Here is a 25,198-nt window from a genome sequence, read left to right on the forward strand (position 1 = left end):
ATAGTCATGTGTTAGAATGGCCCAGTCAAAGTCCAGACCTAAATACATTTTAGAATATCTGGAAAGACTTGAAAATTGCTGTTGACAGACGCTCTCCATACAATCTGATGTTGAATCTGAAACTCAAGCTATTTTGCTAAGAAGAATGGACAAAAATGTCAGTCTCTAGATGTGCAAAGCTGGTAGAGACATAGGCCTACCCCAATAGACTTGGAGCTGTAATTGCAGCGATATGTGGTTCAACAACGTATTGACTCAGGCGGGCTGAACACTTTTGCACGCCACATTTTTCAGTTCATATTTCATTTTCATTCCACTTCACAATTATGTGCCACTTTGTGTTGGTCTATCACAAAAAATCCCAATAAAATAAATGTACGTGTGTGGTTGTAACGTGATAATGTGGAAAAGTTCAAGGGGTATGAATATTTTTGCAAGGCACTGTAAGCTCTGGTGGTGAGCCATGATTTTCAAGGAAGAAATGTGGTCATTTAGAAATCTAAGATGGGGATCACTTCAAACGTTTGGTAAAATAAAATGTCTAACAGTGAAAGTATGAGCATTTCCACATGCACAGAGAAAAGGGACTAAACAGCTGTGTAGCTTTAAGAGAATAACAATTTTCAATACTAGAGCCCGGCCGATTAATCTGAGAATAATCATCATCGGCCAAAAGTTGGCTGATTAACCGGATGTTAACACTTAGATTCTTCCTGATATTTATGTCCGAGTAAAAGAAAAAATTGCCCCACATATAGGGATAGGGATCGTTAATATCTATTGATATCGATACCTTTATCGATACGCCTTATCGATCCGGGTCTTTATCGATACCACTATCGATACTTTTCTATTATTATTATTATTATTATTATTATTATTATTATTATTATTATTATTATATATTTTGAAGAAAATATTATTTTTGGTTTTAAAAAATCAAGTGTATACTATCTATGAAAAAAATATATAAATGTTCGCACTTGTTGGTTAATGTATTGTCTACTGTCACTTTATCATGTTTTAGTGATTAGGAAAATATTTAGGAAATAAATAATTGTATTTTAAATTAAATTAAATTTCTAATAAATATTGGCATCAGTAGTTTAAATATATATTTTAAAATGATGAGAGCACTAATACAACTGTATTACTCATGTTTCTCGCCAAAAACTCAATTTCCCATTCCTTTACGTTACACTTGAACGCATCATGATAACCTAATAGTCGTTTTACTGAGCCATTGTAGGAATTTGCAACATTTGTTATCATTTTAAAAGAAGTTAGTTCAAAGTTTTGAGACAAGCAGAAAAGCCACACAGGCCAGAATGACACAGCACACAAACTGCAACAACAACAGCTGTTGTAGAAACAGCAGAAAGATAGGAACACCATTGCAACATCTTGCTACAAATAGCCCGGATCTGACACTAGATCTGTTACACACACACATACACACATGCACTCACTTGCACACTCTCACTCACACACTGGTAGACACATGCACACAGACACACACACCCAACTGCCTGATATAAGCCATAGTGCCTTGCCACTAAGGCGCGCTCTTTCGCCCGAGGAATATGACAAGATGGCTAGGGTTTTCGGGGCTCCCCTTTTCAAAGTTCGGTTGAGAGTAGGTTAATTCTAGTAATATCTGAACAGGAGGTTATGATGGCAATGTATAGGTAACATCTATATTGTTGAAGCTGTCTCCTAGCTTGTAACTTTGAGTCAACCTTTAATAAAGTAAACCTGTTGAACCCTGATCCTACTTCTCCGCGTCTCCCTTTGCCTGCTGAAGTCTGTCCCCCTTGTATCAAATGTCGTGGAATCAATGGCCCACTCGGCCATGGTAATATCTCATTATTCCACCTCACCATCCTGAACACATCATCACGCAGCACGTCTGAAAACTTTGTTTACTTTTTAAGCTAACTAGCTTGTATGCTGCCGATTACAACACGGATTTCACAATTGGATTACTATTTTTAACTGACGGGACAACAAGCTACACAGTCTGTGTGTGTGCGTTTACCGCTGGTACTTTGTGGATGATGAAGACGGGCCCGTCTGTGGTGCGGCGGCAGCAGCAGGAGGAGGAGGAGTCTTTTCAATCCGGAGACAGTCGAAGGTACTGCATTTGGCCTTTATTTGATGCACAATGCTGATGTGCTTGGCCATTGAGGTTGTGTTCCCCCCTTTACAAGAAATTATTTTGCAACATAAGTTGCATTTCGCTTCTGCTTTATCTTCGAACTTGGTAAAATAAAGCCAAACCATAGACCTTTTCGCCCGTTCAGACATCCTCGCGAGCGAAGCTAACTGCCAGACTTCACTTGTTTTACTTTTAATACCTGTTTGCATATCATTCATAAACATTGGCGGACATGCAGCAGTGATTGGTTTGATTTGATTTAAATGCCGTGACGCGACTCGAGAGACACACAATTGCGTTACAGGACCTACGGGAGAAAAAAAACGACGAGACTCGATAGTGGTATCGATAAGCCCAAACGTTATTGATTTTCGGGTTTTGAAAAAAGTGGAACCGGGTCCTTGATAGAACCGGGTTTCGATCCCCATCCCTACCCACATATTTGTTTCACTATTTTGTTTTGCCTGCAATGCATATTACAATTAAGGGAAGTTCCTGTACACATTGACAGTAAAAGTATTCTAAAATAGTAACATATTCTGCCTCCAATTCCTAATTTGTCACAAGAGTTTGAACTGTATTCAAAAAAGTAATAAAAATAAATATTATTAGAAAACATTTAGAAAATGTCAAATTTAATCAGCCGATCAATCGGTTATCGATTTTTTTAATGCCAAAAAAAAATCAGAATTAGACCCAAAAATCCATATAGATCGGGCCCTATTCAACACGGTCTTTAGGCTCCACAATATAGAACATTCAATTGTGTATTTAGACCAGTTTACACTATAGAACACGTGCATGTTCAGTACCGTCTTTTCGCCATCTCACGCTGAATGGCTGATTTTCTATTTCTGACATAATACTTCACTGCTGTCCAGCTTCTTCCGTGAAGTTCCTTAGGTGAAGCCTTAATGCAGGCGACACATTGGGCTTTACCTGGTACTTTACCAGAGGTGATGTTCTCCATCAGGGTCTTTTCAACAGCTTTCACCTCTGCAGAGGACCACATCCTCTTCTTTGAGGTTTCTAAGAAATATAGAAAGTAAAAAGAAAGCCATTCAGAGGTGTGGACTAGCGATGTAAAGATTATTTTCTAACCAATCAGCTTTACAAAACTGCCGCTGTTTGTCGATGTAATCGGCCAGGTAGTTTTACTTTTCTGTTAGAAATCAAACGACAGACCTAGTGGTAAGATTTGCATAGGATTTCCACAACTTAACATAAAGTTCAACTGAAACCTGCCCGTCTCCAGTGTCTGGATGTCTGTTAGTTAACTCAGGCAGGAATGTCCTTCTAAAAATGACAGCATATATAAACATATAAATAAAACATAGACACAAATATATCATATACCTGTGTTTCTATCCTTTGCTGATTTGCTCATTGCTTTCTAAAAATCACTATTTCAATTTGAGATTAAATCGTTCAGCCGTGGCAAACAGTACATTTAATGTATGAATTACCTATGTTAATGTCACTACTGTCAGACTCTGCAGTTTCCTGTCTTCTCTTTGTGGTTGAGGGTCCTGTTGAAAGAATAAATTATGAGTATATCCAAAACAGATAGAAGAAGAATCTGGCAGCTAACCAGCATAACCTGTGTGTTAAATACCTGTTTCTGGGTCATCACTTCCTGACTCAGGACACTGCCTTTCCCTGGCTTTCCCTGAGGATCCTGTTAAAATGATCACTATATTAATACAATCAATTGATTGCTAATTGGCAACCCACCTTCACTGTTTGAATAAAATCCATCTTTATCAATATTTAAAAACACCCAGAGCAACAGATTTGTTCATAGAAATTTAACAGGTGCGTTTTCCAAAATGATAATGCACATCTGGAGGTACTTCAGGCACATCTAATGTAGTCAGACCAGGAAGCAAACCTAAGTGTCTCAGCTGGGAGCATACATTGTAACAACTACACTATCAGTCACTCAAACACTGAATATTCTATTTACCAAAGTGAGGTATTTGGCTGGAAAAATTCAAAAGAATGTTCTCCTCTGTTCAACAAATATCCATATGTGATACAGTTATGAACCAATTTAACCTTTAAAACATGATGGCTTTGGAGGTGCACCAGGTGTTATAGTTTTCACTCTCAAAAAACGTAGGCTAACTATTTTTACTGTGAATACATGTAAACAAATACTGATAAACTGCAGGAGAAACAAAAACTGACCAGGTGCCTCATCTTAACATTTTTCTTAAATGTTTTCCTAAAACTAAAAACAAAAGATAGGATTTGCTCAGGTCACATGTAACATAAGATACATTATTATCCTGTGGGCCGCTGGCCCTCTCGAAAGATACTTGCCACCATGCCTAACAACTTTTCTGGGGAAACCCTGAAGGAATATACTGTATATGCACATACAATACTAGATGAACTATAGATTAGTTCATTATTGGTTTGGATGCAAACATGATTTTTTTTGGAAAGAAGAAATGTATAAAAAAAAGTAAATGTAAGTTGTTAAAATTAAGTGTTCCACTAGTTCCCATAATGCAAATTATTATTATATTATTAATTATGCTGTCAGTTCTTGTTAGGGGTGGTGGATCTGAGTCTTCCCCAACACCAGAGTTCGAACTCTCGGGCATACAGTCTGTGCTGAAATCTGGGCTAATTTCCTATAGGGGAGAAAAGAAAATGAAGCTGCTACCTAATTACCTACAGTGGAAACAGAGATATGAAATATACTTTGTCATAGCATTTGTCTAACGTGTTCTTATTGCCTATAATGCCAAATCACTCCCTACTTGCTTTTATTTTAAGAACAGCCTGTCATGTTGAGCCCCTTTGGTGTGGAGGCACCATGGGACAATGTATTCTTTTGTATACAGTTTACAGACAAGATATCATGGGTAGATACTTGTTTTTATTGACAGATGAATAATATTTATTCTATTTATAACAATGGCGTCAAATGTCTGATTTGCGACATTAACATTTAGGTTTAGTGATATCCTACAGCTTGCACTCAACACTTATTTATTGTGTTCAAACACCCACATCACAAACATAGTGCTATCAGTAGCTGCATACTCACATAAGTCATTTCTAAGGCTCTCGGAGTATACTGGCTATAGAGGTGGGCAGTACACCGTTATCGACACCGTCACCGAATATGGATTTCACAATACCATCATGACATCATAAACACCCACACTTGACTGACTCCAGGAGCTGACAGTGAGCTACTGAGACTCCTGTGCTGCTCCACAGCTCTGAAAGCTCCATTTTGGAAACTCAAATGGTGCTTAATCTATTGGTAATAGACTTGCAAGTGTTCGCACACGTGTAGAGTACTATTCCGTGGGGAGAGGATCATGTATCCCCGCTGACGGAGCAGTCGAGCCACAGAGCTGGACAGGCTAGTGGGGATAGCAGCCGAGCTAGCTGCAGCTAGGCTGCTATCCCCACTAGCCTGTCCAGCTCTGCCCGGCTCAGTCGCCGTCTTCACGGGTGTCACTCCAACCATCGATTACTGCCGCTGCACGCTAAGATTTGAATAGCAATAGATGAAACAATAGTAGGGCAATTACATTATTTTAAATGTTTTTTTTAAGGAAGTCCCATTAACAGTAAATAATATTACATCGACAAGTGACCTGGCCCAGGTAGCAGCTAGTTTGTTATAAAGCCTGTAATTTCAAAATCTTTAGTTTATAAGAATGCATGAAAAACTGTTGGAAAATGATCATACAACCCATTCACTTATGCACTATGTAATTTTGGGTGTGTCAGAAAAGTGACATTTTCTAATCACTGAATGAACCAACTTTCCTCACAGGAAAATTCCCTGGAATACTGTTTGAAGTTGGAATGCTTCCTGAAAAGTTACTGTTTCACTGTTGTTGTTTACAGCAGCTGGGCCCACAATTTGGTTTACAAACATATTCTAGTCTTACGTTTGGTTCCAGGTTCTTCAAAATGATTTAGTTTCGATTTATGATCATAGAATATTCAATACTAAGAATTACATGTAGAGAAAATATGTTTTGTAAACTAACTGCAGGCTCTGTGAATGTAAACAAATCCCCCTCATCTGAAACTGCACAGTGCACCTTCAAGCTATTTTATTATAAACACATTAAATGTACACTCAACAAAAATATAAACGCAACACTTTTGTTTTTGCTCCCATTTTTCATGAGAAAAACCCTAACCCTAACCCTTGTGTATCTTCATTCCAGATACACAATTGTACCATTTCTCTCAAACATTGTTCACAAATCTGTCTAAATGTGTGATAGTGAGCACTTCTGCTTTGCTGAGATAATCCATCCCACCTCACAGGTGTGCCACATCAAGATGCTGATCTGACATCATGATTAGTGCACAGGTGTGCCTTAGACTGTCCACAATAAAAGGCCACTCTGAAATGTGCATTTTTTTGCTTTATTGGGGGTCTGGGGACTCAGAACCCGTCAGTATCTGGTGTGACCACCATTTGCCTCATGCAGTGCAACACATCTTCTTCGCATAGAGTTTATCAGATTGTCAATTGTGACCTGTGGAATGTTGGTCCACTCCTCTTCAATGGCTGTGCGAAGTTGCTGGAGACGGCTTATGGTGGAGAAATGAACATTCAATGCACGAGCAACAGATCTGGTTGACATTCCTGCTGTCAGCATGCCAATTGCACGCTCCCTCAATGCTTGTGGCATCTGTGGCATTTTGCTGTGAGACAAAATGCCACATATATATATATATATATATATATATATATATATATATATTAGTGGTGGGCCGATAACGGCGTTAACGTGCTGCGTTAACGCCAGACTCTTATCGGCGATAAAAAAAATATCGCCGTTAATCTCTTGTTCCTCTTATTTTAGCGCGGATGTATACCTGGCCGAATTGCACTGTAGTGCACGAGTCAGAACGAGTCCGACTTCGCACCTGTGTAGCCTACCACATCAAACGTAACGTGCTGACATGGATGCAGCTAGGAAGCCGCCGGGTTTGCTTCAGGGAAAATGTATTTTTAAGAAGCTTCCCAATGGAAACCTCGACAAGACCAAGGGTGTTTGCACCTTGTGCAATGCGGAATTGGTTTACAGTAGGAGTTCTAACAGTCTGTGCTCTCGGAAGCGGCCGGGGCATGCGTGTGTGCAATGGGAGAGCTTTGTGTGGAGAGAAAAAAAAGAGGCAAGGGAAATCGCCAAAGCCAATGCATAGCCTCGACTCATTAAAGGTTGAAAATCACTGAATTACACAACATGTAGGCTAGCCTATGGCTTAAGGCTATGGAAATCATTATGGAAACAATATTTTTTTTTATCAGTGATAGCTCAGCTGATCTCGTTGCTATAGAGACCACGTCCGTCCGCTTTGTTTGACAACTGACAGAGCTGCCAAGTCTCACCCTTTTGGCCGTGAGACACACTCATATCAACCAGCTCACACTCTCACACGCTAGCCTACAACTAAAATTTCTCACGCGGAGAAGTTAATCCCCAAAATAACGATTGTTTTGCGGGACTTTTATTTTGACAGTCTTATATTGAAAAGCTAACGGACATGAGTTCCGTGACATCCTCTTTCTGCACGCAAGTTAACTTGATGCATTAGGTGTGCAACTGCACAGGAGATGAGCCCCTGGTCTGATGCGCCACCTGGCTTGAGAAACACGTTCTCAAAGACTTACTTTTAGGCCTTTCACACCAAAATGAACCAAGAGTCAGTTCCAGGCTGGTGTTGGGGTCAGTTCAAAACTGGTTACAGCCTTATCCCAGTTATGAACCGGTTGGTTTCACATCGACCGGAGACAGCCATGGAGCCGGCAAGAGAGCAACGTCATGACGTCACTGTAAACGTGTGTGTACGTCACCCGACGCCGCTGCTCTTGTGGCTAACGCTAAAGCTACCGCTAGCTTTAAGCACAACAACAGCGGCGAATACGTCTTATTTTTACACTTGTTGGCTCTCGCTTTGCTTTCTTAAGCAAACAGGACCCATACAGCGTATTCTCGCCGGTCAATTTGATCGCTACGTTCGGTAATTATGTTATGTTTACGTCTCGTAGTAGCGGTGTTTTTAAATATGGCGGGCATGAGGTTTGAGTTGCTCTGGTTGGTCAGGATAATCCCTCCCCCAACCGTTCGCGCAAGCAGTTCTTGTCAAACCCTGCTCAATCCTGGGGTATGAGTTCCCCCGGTTTTTACGGCCCGGAGCAGGCTCTCTGGCGGTGTGAAACCAAAACACTGGCTCTAACTCCGAACAAGCCCAGAACTAGCGCCGATTTTGCGGCGGTGTGAAAGGCCTATTTGAGTCATTATTTAGGGAGCACACACATATTATGATTGAATTCAAATGAGCCATTTTAATCTAGATTAATCTAGATTAATTCCAAAATTAATCTAGATTAATCTAGATTTAAAAAATTAATCTATGCCCACCTCTAATATATATATACATATATATATATATATATATATAACCCATTCACTTATGCACTATGTAATTTTGGGTGTGTCAGAAAAGTGACATTTTCTAATCACTGAATGAACCAACTTTCCTCACAGGAAAATTCCCTGGAATACTGTTTGAAGTTGGAATGCTTCCTGAAAAGTTACTGTTTCACTGTTGTTGTTTACAGCAGCTGGGCCCACAATTTGGTTTACAAACATATTCTAGTCTTACGTTTGGTTCCAGGTTCTTCAAAATGATTTAGTTTCGATTTATGATCATAGAATATGATGAATATATATATATATATATGTATATATATAGTGTTTCCCCCAGCGCTTTATAGCTAAGGCGGCCGCCTTAGCAACGCCAGCCTCCCGCCTTGACTACCAACCGACCCCCCCCAAAAAAAAAAAAAAAAAAAAATAATAATTTAATTTTTTTTTTTTTTTTTTTTTTTTTCGGGCTGCACAATTAATGTACTAGCAAGCGCGATGTGTGTGTTGTGCATGGTCATAACTGCGCGAAAGGCCGCGATTTGCGGTAAAAAGCATGTGTCCCCAAGCGTTTCTCTATCAGCTGCTCTGTGTCTGCGGCTTTGCGCGCGCGACCGCGTGCGACTACGGCATGCACGCGGGAGAGTTAAACGAGCAGAAGCAAACCGAGATTTAACTGGTGGCGATAATAAACGCAGTGCAGTTCTATGGGGATATTTAGCTGAACAGAAAGAAGTGCTCTGCAAAGCTAGAATAGTTTAAGACTCCACATCACTGTGGCAACACAACCTTTCTATCAGCTAGGACAGCGCAGAGAAAAGTTTGATGAATGCATGAGAGTCAGAGCCGGCCCGAGGCATAAGCGAACTAAGCGGTCGCTTAGGGCCCCCGACCGCCAGGGGGGCCCCCTCAAAAAAAAAAAAAAAACATTTTTATTTTTATTTTTTTATTTTTTTGTTTCTGTGTTTGATATCAACATCATATTATGCAAATGTGAGTTAACATACAAAAAAAAAGAATAACATTTTTTGGTCTAGATAATTAATAGCCTAAAAATGTAATCAGTTCATCTGGGAGGTAATCCGAATCGGATCTTGTCACGTTCACATCCATGCACAGTGTGTATTGAGTTTATTTAAAAACAATTGGAAATGGGGCTGCCCTCAGTTGCCCATGCACTGTGTATAGTCTATAGCCTATTTCAGCCTCGTCTGTGGAAAAAAAGATACAGTAGCTGGACAACAGAGTTCTTCTGCTTCGTTCCTCTCACTGAATTTAAATGCATTCATTATATTACAGAGCAATATGTCCCGTAAAAGAAAAAGAGCTTCAAGCCCAACCCAGAGGACCCTCCATAATATTTGATTTTATATTAATATTTGTATGGAAAATCCATGTGTCCTTCAATAGCTTCTAATTCATCTGACCAGTGTATCCAAATTATTTGTTCACACAAAATTTCTTAATTTTTCTCTCAAAGTGCACCAGATTCATGCATATCACTTTAAAAAGGTTAGAAAAAATCTCCCGGGGGGGCATACCCCCGGACCCCCCTAGGAAGGTCGGAATCTCGGCCGTCTAACATTTTCACACAGCTGCACAGTGGAGGCACTAGCGGAAAACACTGGGTGTGTGAATAATATTTAGCAAAGATCTATAGTTTCAGCAGCGCTAACATTGGACTTGAAGGCTTGGGCCGGCTCTGAATGTATGGTCCATTATTTGTATTTAGTGTGTCTGTATAGTATTGCACCAAAACAGTAGAAGTTTTCTTTAATTGTGCTTTGTACTGTCTGCACGTTTACACATAATTTGTACCTGCACATAGCAAACAAAATTGCACAACTGTAAGGTCAGTGTCTGTTTTATTTCTTTACGGCGCATTGGCATCTTTGAGCAAAATACCCCTAAAATTTTCGCCGCGGCGCGTTGCGCCGCGCCTCCCCTGACACGGGGCAGTGACCACCTTGACTAAGACATTTTCTGGGGGAAACACTGATATATATATGTATATATATATGTATATATACATATATATACATATACATATATATATATATACATATATATACATATATATACATATACATATATATATATATACATATATATATATACATATATATACATATATATATATATATACATATATATACATATATATATATATATATATACATATATATATATATATATATACATATATATATATATATATATATATATATATATATATATATATATATATATATATATATATATATATATCATGCTGGCAGCATAGCATTTGTACATTAAACATATGGCTTAGTGGTTAGTTTACAATTTTGTTGTTTCTGCATTAGGTGCAGCAAAGGCAAAAACATTTTACACCTTAGCCTGCCTTTAGAAACACAGAGTTTAGGATTTCTATTCCCAACTTAAATTTTTTTTAAAATACATTGTTTCCCGCCTTCTGGTGACACTACAATAGAAAAACACAAAAATCAGTAAGTCTGTTCTAGATCCCGGACCTTCTAGGGAGGTCCGGGGGTATGCCCCCCGGGAGATTTTTTTTTCCCTTTTTTAAGTGAAATGCATGAATCTGGTGCACTTTGAGAGGAAAATTAAGAGGCCTAATCCGAAGAATTGTGTGAACAAAGATTTTGGAGACACTGGGTCAGGTGAATTAGAAGCTATTGAAGAAAGACATGGATTTTCCATAAAAATATTAATTTAAAATAAAATATTATGCAGGGTCCTCTGGGATGGGCTTGGTGCTCTTTTTCTTTTATGGGACATATTTCTCTGTAATATAATGAATGCATTTAAATGCAGTGAGAGAAACAAAGCAGTAGAAATCTTTTGTCCAGCTATCTTTTTTTCCACAGACGAGGCTGAAATAGGCTGTAGACCAGGGGTTTTCAAAGTGTGAGAGAGTGAGCCCCCCCTCAGAGAACAAATTTCAGCGGAGCCCCCCCCCCCCAAAGAAAAATGATTTTACAAATTTAAACATGTTTTTGAAACATTCTAAACATTTTTGTGCGTTTTTAAACACATTTAATACATTTTAACATCTTAATCCAGTGTTTTAATCCTGCTTCCTTTAAGCATGGATAGTAGTGACTGAGTGTGCATCGGAGTGAGAAAGATAGGCAGACAGACTTGCCCAAATTATTGACTAGTTAAATGTCATTCACACACCCAGTGTTTTTTCGCTAGTGCCTCCAATGTCCTGCTGGAGGAGAATAGCAGCCAGTGGAGAACCAGACCCTCCTAGGGGGGTCCGGGGGTATGCCCCCCCGGGAGATTTTTTTTCACCTATTTAAAGTGAAATGCATGAATCTGGTGCACTTTGAGAGGACAATTAAGAGGCTAAATATGAGGAATTTTGTGTGAACAAATAATTTGGAGACACTGGGTCTGATGAATTAGAAGCTATTGAAGAAGGACACATGGATTTTCCATAAAAATATTAATTTAAAATAAACAAAATGTATGCAGGGTCCTCTGGGTTGGGCTTGGTGCTCTTTTTCTTTAACGAGACCTATTTCTCTGTAATTTACTGAATGCATTTAAATGCAGTGAGGGGAACGAAGCAGAAGAACTTGTGTCCAGCTATGCCATGATCTTAATATAAAAAAGAAAAACTAAAAAAAAAAAAAAAAATTTTTTTTGTTTTTTTGTTTTTCTTTTTTTTTACATATTCATCCGCGCCCCCCCTGCTATAGCCCCACAGTTTGAAAACCGCTGCTGTAGACTATACACAGTGCATGGGCAACTGAGGGCAGCCTCATCTCCATTTAAAAAAATAAAATAAACTCAATACACACTGTGCATGGACGTGAACGTGACCAGTTAACCTCAGATGAACTGATTCAATTATTAGGCTATTAACGATCTAGATTCTAGACCAACACATTTTATTCCAAATGTTTTTCTATGATACATTACATTTGCATATTATGATGTTAATATCAAACACACAAACTAAAAAAAAAAAAAACTAAGCAACCGCTTAGTTCGCTTATGCCTCGGGCCGGCTCTGGTTTTCTTTCATGTTACGCAATGCATGAGTTAACGGGGTGAATCAATCGCGACCTAAGCCTATGAAAACTGCACTGGTGATCCGATCTTGAAGTGCTTGCAAAAGTTAATATGAATTTCAACCCGGTTATGCAAACTGAGAATATTACTTTTTCCTCATTGGGAGAAAAGAAGTCCCTGCGCGCTGGTGTGCTCCGACAGCACCGTGCGCGTCTCCCGAGGGGACTACTGAGCTGAATGTTGCGTCGCGCTTCCAGTATTTTCGGGTTGGACATTGCCCTTTCTTTTACCCAACAGTCCGCAATGAAACGGGCTGTGGGGTAATGCCTGGTCCCGCATATCTATTATAAGTCCGTTGCGACTTCCACAGGAACACAGCGCACAGGCTGAATTTATGAATTAAAGTATGACAGTTGAGTTCTGTCCAGGGTTTCCGCTAGACAAAATTGGTGCCGGTCATGTGACCAGGTTTCATTAACGGTCATATCGGAAAAATCCAGTTCAAGTAGGCCTATTGATAAGCAAATACTGTATATAAAGATTGATATCATCAAGGCATGTATATTTTTAGCCTACTATATTTAAATGTGGGCTACTTTCAACAGGCAGTGACGACAACACAATTCAATCAAAGCACAAAACATTTAATGTGCCGATAGGCATATTTTTCACTTCAAAAGCAGAGGAAATAAAACAGCAGTTTTTGCCTAGAACTTTGTGAAAAATCGACTCAACGCCGATTTTCGACTCGTAGCCGACTGAAGTCTCAAAATAATTGTATTATTATAATGATTGTTGTTGGAAATGGAAGACGTCAGACGCAGCCGTATGCGAGTTAAATGTGTAGTTGTGAGCGCACTGCAGGAGCTTCACTTCTGCTATGTGTGTACATGAAAATGTCAGCTTCACAAATGGTTTGGAGATTTTTTTCAAACAAATGAGAAAATAGTGCAATGCAAATTATGCAGCATAAAGTTATAACACCCATTTACGACTGGGATGTTTATAAAAAAGCCTTCGTCCGAGGAAAGCAGCGTTTCACCGTGACACCTCGCCAGTGTGAGAGAGTGAGCTGATGCGCAGACAGACTCTGTGGTTTGACGACTAAAATCATAATCGGGGATATTCCGCCCGTAAGGGCTGCCAGGGCGGGAAGGCTTCCGCTATCTGATTACATTTATCGAGCCCAAAAAACATAGTGCCATGTCGCCAAACTGACTGCGCAACCGGAGAAAAAGTAAAGTGAAACAGCCGCTTCCCTCCGTGAGATGTCTACAGCAAACCGATATACAACCAGTCACCACCGTCACATGGACAGCGTTTAAATAAAGCTTCTCTTTATTACTATCATTAGAGCTTTGGTGCAAATTCTGAATATTACGGTGGCCGCTGTCTGTGGTGCTTAAAGGAAACCTCCGATCGCAATTTGTTTGCCCTGCCGCTGCAAAAAGTCAATGAATCGACTGATTTGTCGATATATGCCTCTGACACGTCTACACGCAAAATAATGAGTCGTTCATATAAAACAAACTGGCTAGTCATATTATAAAGTGCGGACACAATTATTTACGCTGCAAGTCAGAAAGCCATAATAAAAAATCAAAACGACAGTAGGTATACTGGCTTATAACAGTAGGCCTGCTGCCTGCAGCGACTTACCTAGGCTACTATTATAGCCTACTTTAAATAAAGTTTAGGTCTTTTCTCATATCAAATACTCTTTGAAAAAATAATTTAAAAAATGCACTAATGAGTTTAACAGTCTCTCTCTCTCTCGCTCTCTCTCCCTCCGTTTCGGCTGAGCCACGGGCATCAGCTGTCTCTCCGGAGTCAGAGTCTTCTTCATTGCAACTTACGTGAGACTGGCCGCTTCTTGGTATTAAGAAGTCATTCTTATATATAATATGTCCTTGTTTTGCTGTGGCTTAGGCTTTGATTTTCCCGCTTGATGTCGCCGTTTTTGTAAACAGTCCATTCAATCAAAACGAGAGCGCGTCATGCAGTTTTTTTTTCCTTTTCCTTTTACGCATTCGCTACAGTCTACACACAGTTATTGTTTTAAATGAATGAAACATGGTTTTTCATCTATTCAGTAGTATTAAATAGTTGAAAATCACTGTAGCATGTTTTAAAACAATTCAAAGTGTGAAGAGTGAATTATTTCAACCAGACAATCTGACCGGAGACAATTAGAATTTTCGGTCCCCGTCATTTTTTTCCGGTCAATGACCGGTAATTACCGGACAACGGAAACTCTGGTTCTGTCACTATCGAAATTGTTATGTGTCATTTCGCATTTCTTAGTGGGCATACGGAAATGCTGGAGCTTTCTTAGTGGGTATACTGCGTATACCTGCGTATCACGTAGACTACACCACTGATGTTGACTCCTCATTTGACTTTAAACAAGCCTACGAGAGGTATCCTAGAGAGGGAGAGAGAGAGCAAGCCAGCAAACATTAGGCATACAGTTTAGTTGTACCTGTTGCACCAGACCAGTATGATGCATGCACAGTGGATTTTTTAATCCGGCTGTGTTCTGGGACCTCCTACATTACTCTGCACAGAGTGATAAAATGGAGCATATAATAGGCATGTTTACATGCATTTGCTAAGTTGCATAGATCAATTGACCCTCCACTCAGTTTTTAAAGAGGACCTATAATGCTTGTTCAACTTTTATGACCTTTAAACGTTGTTATAATGATTTATAGTCATGTTTAACCATACTAAAGTGTCAAGTAATGACTTACATGCATTTAGACGTATTCCCTGCTGACCATCTCGGGTGGCTGTGCAGAGCATTAAACACTAGGGCAGCCGGTCACGATTCACTTGTTAAAATTTCCGGGATTCGTTACGTAGAGAATCCGGATTCTTCCATGTATGGTAATGCTGCAACATGCTCAGGCACGCTCCGGCCATGCCCCCAACTGCCTGCTCAAATCTGCCCGCGCGCCGCTGAAAGTGTTCCAGAAGGAATGTGACCAATCACAACGGAGTGGGGTTTGCAGGAGGGGGGCGGAGAAGGACGAAGCCTAGTGTTGACAGGGAATGCTGAATGCACCCAGATGAGAGGAAGAGCTTCCCGAAAATCTACATGTTTTTTTGTGCTGTGATTCATGTCAGGTTGCTCTATAGGAGTCATTAATGAGAAAAATAAGACCAGAGAAGTAGTATAATAGGAGATCTTTAAACTCACCCTATATGGAATTCTTACTGAGTGAATGAAAGTGACAGTTCATGTACTGTAACAGTAAACAAGGTTCCAAATATCTGATCAATGCATTCAACATCAAAAGCATTTCCAAGCCCTGGGGAGCTTTGTGTCTGTTGTGGGTTTCTGTGTACTATGGCTGTCCTCTATCTGGCCAGAAGGCTATCTCTCTGCTAACAGAGGGGGATTTCAAACATGTGCATCTTCTTTGGACTTTGCTATGTTTTTAGGTCTGGTTTATTACGTCACATTTGATAAAACATTTTTTTTTAATTCAGTCAATATTGTTATATAGCAATGAGGGGCCAAGCTGGCAGTTATTAGAAGTCAAAGGAGGTATCTAGAAATTAAGAGAACAATTATCAAAATATGCAATAAAGGTGTGGGCCCATAAGAGAGTTCTACTAATCAAAACTAAGCTCAGTCTATGCACCCATCACATAATGCCAACCTCACACCAAACCACTTCTCACAGAATTTGACTGTTGTAGACAAATTTCCAATGTCGGAATAAAATCATGAGGGTTTACTTTTGCTAGAGTTGTGGTGTGCTCCCGTCATCTCAATCGTTTGAAATGCAATATCTCTCAAGTTCTTTGACACATTTTCTTCAAACTTGGCACTTTCTTCAAACTTGGCGAGTCGATAATGTCCTCATAGGATTTGAAAGGCCAAATGTCAAGGTCACGGTGTCAATGACTATTATTAACGCAATATCTCATGGAAGCATTGACCAGTTTTCTTCAAACTTTGCACATTTGTTGACTCTGACTCAATGATGACTTCATAAGATTTTAAAGGTCAAAGGTCAAGGTTACTGTGACCAAGTCTTCATATTCATTCAGCTATCCAGTGTAGTGTCAGCTTTTGTAGTTTATATTAATTCAATGCTTTTCCATATTTCATGCATCATTCAACATTTCAATCCCATTCAGATGTATACTTTTTCAACATTCAGCCCTAAAGCTTCTTAAATATCAGCTTTTACACTGCAATTTCTTCGAGGAATTGCATTTCTGGTTATGTTTACACACACACACTTTGTCAGGAAAAGGTCCCCACCAGTGCAAATTAGCACGACGCAATACCGTCTATGACCACTATCCCTTACACACTTTGTCAGGAAACGGTCCCCACAGGCAGATAAGCACACTGCAGTACCAACCCTGACCACTAGGGGCACACCCAAAGTAGTGAAAAGTGGTCTCTTGGGGCCCAATTTTTTTTTCAAAGAAAAAAGCACCAGGCATATCAGCAGGCTGTTTTCTATTGATTGCAATGCTCGTGCCTGTGGGGCCCAGGGATCGGGCCCCACCGGAAAAATTGGACCCCACCGTGTAAGTGAAATCTCAGGTGTTGGGCCTCACCGGAATAGAAAAACGCGCACACACACACACACACACACGGAAACATTGCAATACACGTTGTCTCCCTTATACTTATTCGTGTGTTTGTATTTTTTCTTCATAAATGGATACGTTTTGTAGGGCTATTTTTGAGAGCCACGGTTGGATGGAGCGGTAGGCTATAGTTCAAACTCCTGGTCAGTGGGTGGCGGTGCTGCACCTGAAAGCGGCTCAGTAGGCTTACATCAGAAGAAGACGATGCGGAGGACTCCTGTGTTTTCAATTCGCAATACTGCTTTACTTTTCCTGGGAGTTTTTACGGTTTACGTCGTATGGAATTTAAAGGGTAAAACAAATATAATGGGACAAATTGCAGTGTATGAACTATTCTCACTCATGTTGTTCGTGAAAGCAGTGTGTGAGATTGTAGAATGGCGGTGAGTGTAAAGCAACTGTTCAGTGTGTGTGTGTGTTCGTGTTCGCAGGGAGGATGAGTGACCGGACGCTGGACTATTTGTTGAGTCGGAGTCATATAACACGGAGGGACGGTGCAGAGGTGAGATGGTCGCACGCTGTCAACAGCAGGAGCAGGTTGACGGAGAGCCTCACAGGTAGAGACACTCACCTGTCACCTCGTCACTGTCTGAGTCCATCACTGTGTTCCAACTTCCAATAGTTCTACTTCCATACTATTCAGTTGCCAGTTAAATATTGAGAATGTCCCAACAGGCAACATCCGCATCAAATGCAGTAGCATAATATGCCACAAATACCACGATGACATGTGAAAGTCGTTCTCCTTATCCGTGTCTTCCAGTCCAATCAAGAAGATGCTGTGTGCTCTGTTCAACCAGGATCAGTCTGTAGGCCTACTCTGTCTGTAGGCCACCACACTGCCTATTAGACTGTAAGCATGTGAAGGAGGCCTACAGCTGAAACTATCTCTGCTTTCCAATCCCCATACTTCCCTACTATTTAGTATGCCAGAAAAAGATTTAGGATGTCCCAATACATGCACGTCAATTGTAGTATTCTGAAAATACATAAATAACCCACTAACTCCAATAGCATTTTGGAGTATTCATCTTTATTCTTGACATTTCTCAACATAATGAAAAAAAATCTTCCTTATCTGATTTTTTTCCTCTCCTGTGGCCCTTAAACTCTTCTGTACTTTAGTATGTAGTGTAGTAAAAAGAAAAAGTATGTGATTTGGAACGCAGGGAAAGAGTCAAATGTTTTAAGCAAGACCAAATTTATCCTAAGCTATTTTCTTTAACCGATTTAATCGTTTGAATAATTGTGAGGGTTTCTTGCTTTTCTATTTATTTTTATTTTTTTATCATTGTAAATCTCAAATATTTGTGTTTTTGACTGCTGTTGGGCCGACAGCAAAATACATAGTAAGACATCACTGTAGGCTCTGCCAAGCTGTGATGGACATTTTTCTTATCCTGACATTTTGTAGACCAGAAAACTAATGGATTAATAATGGAAGAAATGAGCAGATGAATAGTTAGTTTTAGCCCCAGTGTGGAGATGTATCAGTGCAGACAGGGACACACTGGATCAAAGCCTATAGGCTGTGTATTAACACCAGATTATTTTTTCAGCGATTCACAGTACGGACCGGAAGCAGATCGCGAGGAGATTTTCAGTGATTTGACAAAAAGTGATTTTGTCAAGAAAGATTCTCCAGAATGACTCCACCTTTAAAGTGTGTATTGGAGGTTAAAAATATTTCTAGATTTATACATAATCTATTATGGACATCCCCATTGAAAAATAATATGCAGGATTTTTTTGGTTTTTCAGAACATAAGAATGTTTATTCCGAGAGCAAAGTGGCTGTTTTGAGCTAAGCTCCTACAAAGTTCTTTTTTCGAAAACTCGTTTTGAGATGCGGAAGTAAAATTGTATCACAAAAACGGCTCAAGAGGCCACTTGTAGTGTAGATATATATGAAAAAATATTAAAATCTTTTATTAGAAATGTTTACCTATATGATTCTTCACTGCAGTATCTAACTTCCAATACACACTGCTCACAACTACTGTGCACGTACATGGCTCCCTCCAGCTCAGCCATTTTGTTGCTTTTATCAGATTCCACATAATGAAGTTGATCCGATCATGAAGCAATACAGTGGGACCACAGTGACAAACACATGTTTTAATATTTTGAGAAGCTGGACTTGATTTTCATGAGCCTTAGGTCCCACTCATATGATTGAGGCAGACATCATCATGAGAGGACATGATACCAAGGAGCCAATCATGGCCCATCCCCCTGACACAGATAGTGACATCACACTGAAGGAGTGGCTGGAAGCAGTGAAAGCACAAGACAAGGGAATCATACTAGACTTTAAGAGGTGAGAGCCAACGCATCCTCCTTGTAGACAGTGTATGCTTGTGTGTATTACGACACATTCATATGAATCCATATATCCATTCATTGGCGAAAGATCGAATCACATCGATGCTACTCCCACACATCGATGCATATCGCTGTCTTTAAAATATGCTTTTATTTTGACAATCTCCCGGCTGCACGTCTGTGAGTGACGTGAGTAAAGTGAATAAAATGGTAAAAAGTTTATAAAAATGTAACAGTTGGTATTAAGAAAGCATGATATCGGGCCTGTTTCAGGTAGCTGGTTTTGAGGCAACCCGGAGTTTGTTCGCTCTGAGTTGGTGGAAACTCTGGGTTTTCCGTTTCAGGTAGCAGGTTCAGTGCAACCGAGAGTCAGTTACTGCGGCAACATACACCGTGGGTCTAACCTGCTCGGTAGGTGGTTAGACCTACCCGAGTTTGTTTTCACTTTACGCTGCAGCTCCGACTGAAGAAAGAGTGTCACTGTCACACGCGTCCCTGTACAGTTTGAAGCAAAATCACTCTATAGAAATCTCCATCGGGATGTTTATATAATTTCCTGATGATTTTACGTTTGACCAATCATTTATCTGATCAGTAGCCTTGTTCTCAGCCCTCGGTCCGTTCATATAGGCGGCCACCTTACACATCGTGACATGCTCTACGTTCAGATTAATAAACCTAGGCCTATTTGTATAGCCTATTGTATGTTTTTTAACGTCTGTGTCACTGAACAGATTTATGTCAGGTGGATTCATGTAACGCTGCGGCTGCACGCGATCGTTAGGCTACAGTTCACTTCTGCGATCCTAAAGTCACAGACGAGCCTCGTTAAATAGCCTAATATGAATATAAAAATTATATAATAATGTAAACTGTGATCACTTGAGGAAAATGGATCTGGTAATAAATCAATCAGGCTCTTCAATGGAAACTGTCACCTAATGTGTCTTGACGTTAATGTCTTTCACTCCCCATTTAAAAGAAGCGACAGTCTATTCTGTTTGCTGCACAGTAGGCTATTAGACTATAGCTTGCCAACATATTATACAGCAAATATAAAACACTGTCAGCAGCAATGCTGTGCCGCGCCAGCTTTATTACTTTACAGCTGATATGCGTAACTTTTTAAAATAGGCTATACGGAAGCGAAATGATTCTCTTGACAAAAAATGTTTGCTCTGTTTTTTTTTCTGAATTGCCGAGGAGATTAGATCAGAGTTATGAGACAATATCCCGTTAATTCTTCTCCATAGGCTACCATAAGCTCATTCGTCAATATTTCTAACTCTAGTGGGAGGAGCGGAGATTTCTTTTTTGAGAAGTGGAGAAGTGGGAGGATCAATCATTTGTTTCTTCTGTTTCCATGGTGAATCATGTTATCAGCGATCCATTGACGATGGCTTTTATGCACACGCTCCACCCAGAGTGAACACGCTCAGAGTTGATAAACCCAACGCTGATCCACTGTTCTGAAACCGAAAACCCAGAGTTGCTTATCAACCCTGCGCTCTGAGTTTACCAACTCAGAGCGCAGGGTTAAACCCAGAGTATGTAAAACCAGCTACCTGAAACAGGCCCATCGTCTCATATTGATCGCAGTCCTCGAATCGAAATTTAATCAAAATCGCGGCATACTTTTTAATATCGGCAAATCGGCACGTATATTGTTGTCCAATTAATCGATCTTAAATCCAGGGTCATGAAATTCCTTGCATTTTTTTTTCCAGTCCTGGAAATTGTTTAGAAATAACTGAGCCATATTATTGTGAAACAGGACTACCTACTTTGAGCTACTTAAATAAGGTTATGGAAATTGTGTAAAATCAAATGTAATGGGAAAGTTTTCAAAATGTATTGGTATGTACAGTATGTGTGGGGAACCCTGTATATTGTACTGTGATGGAACCAGCGATTTCCAGCCCTAGTTGTGTATATGGTGTGAACCCTGTGCTATCCTGTCCACTCAGCCTGGAGGCAGTGTCTCCCTCTGTGGCCCTGCTGGAGGGGGAGCTGCTGGCTGAGCCGGGGGGCCGTCCTGTGTGGATCAATGCTGACATCCTCCCTGGTCCTGGGGGCCAGGCCACACCTCTGGAGCCCCAGGCCTTCCTCTCTGCTCTGGACAGTCTGCCCGCTCACAGTGTGCTGTCTCTGGGCTGGACTACAGGATGGACAGTGGGGACTGAGAACCCAGGTGCACACACACACTTCACTGCCACTGCCTGTGCTTACATGGAGACATTTATTCTACTCAAAATAGAAGAAAAAAAGGGGATTTATTTTGATTTCATTCAGATTGAAAAGTTGAGAAGACACAGCAAGCCAACAGGAGGCCTTTATGGTGCTTGTTAGTACTTGACCCCCAATACTGGACCTTTGAGGTCAATATCAGTATCAATATTTGAAAGCCTAAATCACATGGTATTAGCAATACATTTTGGACGATGGAAAAGATGAAAATCAACAATTGTCTGTAAGCTTTCTGATTTCCCTATCCTGTGTATGACAACAACTGAAGATGCAGATCTTCTCAAACAATGGTTTGGTTAGGATTAAAAATAAGAGCTCTGTATGAGTCCTTTTTTAACGGCTCAGACAAGTCTGAACACAGCTCATGACTATAGTTTTTGTTTTTGTTGTTCTATTTTGCAGGTTACAGCTGGGATATGGTGCGTGGTATGGAGGACATCTGTAGAAGCCTTGAACATCCAGTCACCTTCCCAGTGCGAGCAGCTCTCCTGGCCCAGTCCTTCTCCCAGCTCACCTGGCTGCTGCAGCAGTCCCACAGGTCAACATCACACCGTTACATCCTCCTTCTCTTACCTCTGTGTTTCCCATAAACACGGCACGGCAAGCCACCAGCTTCTACATACTGATAAGCCTTAGTTTTGGAAGGCTATACACACATCACAGTTAACCACCAGCACTTAAAAGTATAGCACCTCAAAATAATAAATGATCTGACTTACTGGTTGTTGGATCAGCTAAACCTAACCCTGCACTTGACAATAGTCTTAAGAATAAAATGCACAGGCACCATTGTGATGCTCTTTAAGTGTTCACTTCCTGTTGCAGCTACTGCTTGCAAGAAGGCAGAAAACACTGCAGGCAAGTTTGACTAGAAAATATCTAGTAATAATAATGATTTTCCATCATTTCTAGCCCCCACCATGCTGTGCTTTGATTGTGTGAAAGGTCCTGATCAAGACAACAAAGATCCCCAGTTGTCAGAATAGCATTGAATGTAACGCTGTATGTAGCCACTCAAGTTTGTATCTTAAGTTTTCACAATACTATGGCATTCTTCCTATAAGTTGGGTGTTTAAAAAGCTCCTCTTAAGCTGGTGACAATACTGAATGTGGAAAAAGTATCAAATAACTTGGGGGAGAGGGGTGTTGTGTATCAATAATGGGTTTCAACACAAATATTGAGGTCGGTAGGTCATCTTTACCTGGTGAATAATGCAGTTTCAGGGGGATCTGTTTACATTTGCAGAGCCTGCAGTTACTTTACAAAACAAATGTACTTTACATGTCATACTTTCTATTGAATCATTCAAACTCCCGCCGGTGATAAGACTTCCTTGTGCTGTGTATCTGCAGGAGCAAGCGGCGAAACAAAACAGCTTAGTATGATTACGTGCTTTTAGATGCTTTATGCATAATGTATAAACAGTCCATACTATTAACAATGAATTCATGTATGTACATTCCAGAGTTACTTATCTGGATGAATTAGAAAGGAAACATTAAATAGACAGATTTCTGAACAGAGTCTTGTGTTACATAACCGGTACTGCAGCCAGACTCTACTATTCAAGACAGTGTAGTTGCATTCAGATGTCGCCAAACCCAAATTCGTTCCTTGTGATGCTTTGAATAAACGAAAATGATTTCTGACTTAACAATGTTAATAGCTTAGATAAAATGTACCTTTTCATTAAAGGTTTGTACTTTCCCCATGTTGTTGACAGGTACACTCTAACAGTGTGGACGGGTCAGAATGACCAGTTCCCACTCCAGGACCTGCTGCCTTACAGGAAAGAGTTTGACCTCAGTAGGATCTACTACGACCTGCCAGACCTTATGAGGACACAGCTAGCTTTGACTTGACCAGACACTATGTGACAGTCCACCAGGAGCACACAGTGACACCGCTGTGGGAACCATTGCATTTGGAGAGAGGTGGAAGTGAACTGTAAATGGACTTCACTATAGTGTTTTTCCCTGGTTGTTCACAGACCCAAAACGCTTTACCTTGTTTTGAACACATTCACCCAATCACACACACACATGCATACACCTATAGCAGCAGCTACCACGCAGGGTGCTAGCTTACTATCCAGGAGCAATTTAGGGCTCAGTGTCTTGGCCTAGGGATGCTTTGACATATGGCGGGGAAACAGGGGATCGCCAGTGGACGATCGCCCTACCCATTTTTCCACTGTGACAGCTGTACGATCAAGTAAGATTCAATCACAAAATGTAAAAACCAATTTCCAAATTCAATGTTATTCTGAGACGTAAACTGTTTCTTTTACAGCAAATGTTATAATAAGGGGTAACACTTTACTATAAGGTACACACAATCGTTACTAAAAAAATATGTAGTAGGTAATGCATAACTATGAAGTTGTTACTGAAACTATGTAGTAGTTACTACATTTTGTGTACCTTATTGTAAAGTGTTACCTATAATAAAGTATTTAAACAAGTGTCTTTCAGTTTTTTGTACAAGTATATGACATATTCTGCTGTTTTGTATTTGAATTGCTTAAATAAAGCACTTATTAAAATGAGAGTGGGTAGTGCGGACACATTTCCTTCACTGAGAGGCGAGCGGGCAGAGAGGAGGCGCAGCGTTCTGTCAGGCAACACAACAAGCGGGTGCACTCCTGTGAAAGTATAGCCTATTGTAGATGTTTTTAGTTATTTATTCTATAGTAGTACTTCTTTGTCCTCCAACAGGTGCATTTCCCCAGGACACCCATTATGTAAAAACGTGTATGGCCGTTAAAGCGGCAACGAGTAACTTTTAAATATCTTTTAAACAGCCTCATGTTTCCTCTCATAATCATAAATTACCTTTAACAGCAAACGAGACCATCAGTGCAAAGAAAGACGTTTTTATATAGTTTTTATTACTGCATTTGATCTGGTCGTACACCCAGTCCGATTTTCGGTTCACGCGTGCATGCTCTATGGTCACATATCCGTATTGGTCACAGATTTCAGTGTGGCGCAGTTACGCGATTTGAGAAGCCTATCCCTCCAGGTGAGGGAAGGGGAGCGAGAGCCTTGTTTGAGACAGTTGTTTGTCGTCATAATGACTGATAACGGGGCTGAACCATAAAAGAAAAAAAAGAAAATGCAATGAAGAAAAGCGAAAAGGGAGAGTGATAGTCGGGCGGGAGGGCGTTGCCAAGCAACGTATACACAATTTCACGGCGGTAGCCTACTAAAACAAAGTTCACTTTGCCTCACCAGCATCATCAGATGACCATTATTCATCTGAAATAGTCATTATTTACAACATAAACACATTACCTCATCGTGATCCATACTAACTAACTGCCATCTCTCGTTCATTCGCTTTGTGTGGGGACACGGACTCGTTCAGCTCCGTGAGAGGTGACAATGCATCAACTCA

The 25,198-nt window shown here is 40.3% G+C and overlaps 1 protein-coding gene across 1 annotated transcript; it reads left to right on the top strand.

Moving 5' to 3' along the window:
* Nucleotides 1-17,662: 17,662 nt before the first annotated feature.
* LOC307260000 (protein FAM151B-like) lies at nt 17,663-24,120 on the top strand (the record flags this gene model as incomplete). The annotated part of the gene is made up of 5 exons (XM_080040100.1): nt 17,663-17,783; nt 19,387-19,546; nt 21,519-21,742; nt 22,201-22,336; nt 23,523-24,120. The coding sequence occupies 5 exons, from the start codon at nt 17,663-17,665 to the stop codon at nt 23,659-23,661; spliced, it is 780 nt and encodes a 259-aa protein (XP_079896226.1). The 3' UTR covers nt 23,662-24,120.
* Nucleotides 24,121-25,198: the final 1,078 nt, after the last annotated feature.

The sequence above is a fragment of the Ammodytes marinus genome (genome assembly GCF_949987685.1).
Source record: "Ammodytes marinus genome assembly, chromosome: 2".
NCBI lineage: Eukaryota > Metazoa > Chordata > Actinopteri > Uranoscopiformes > Ammodytidae > Ammodytes > Ammodytes marinus.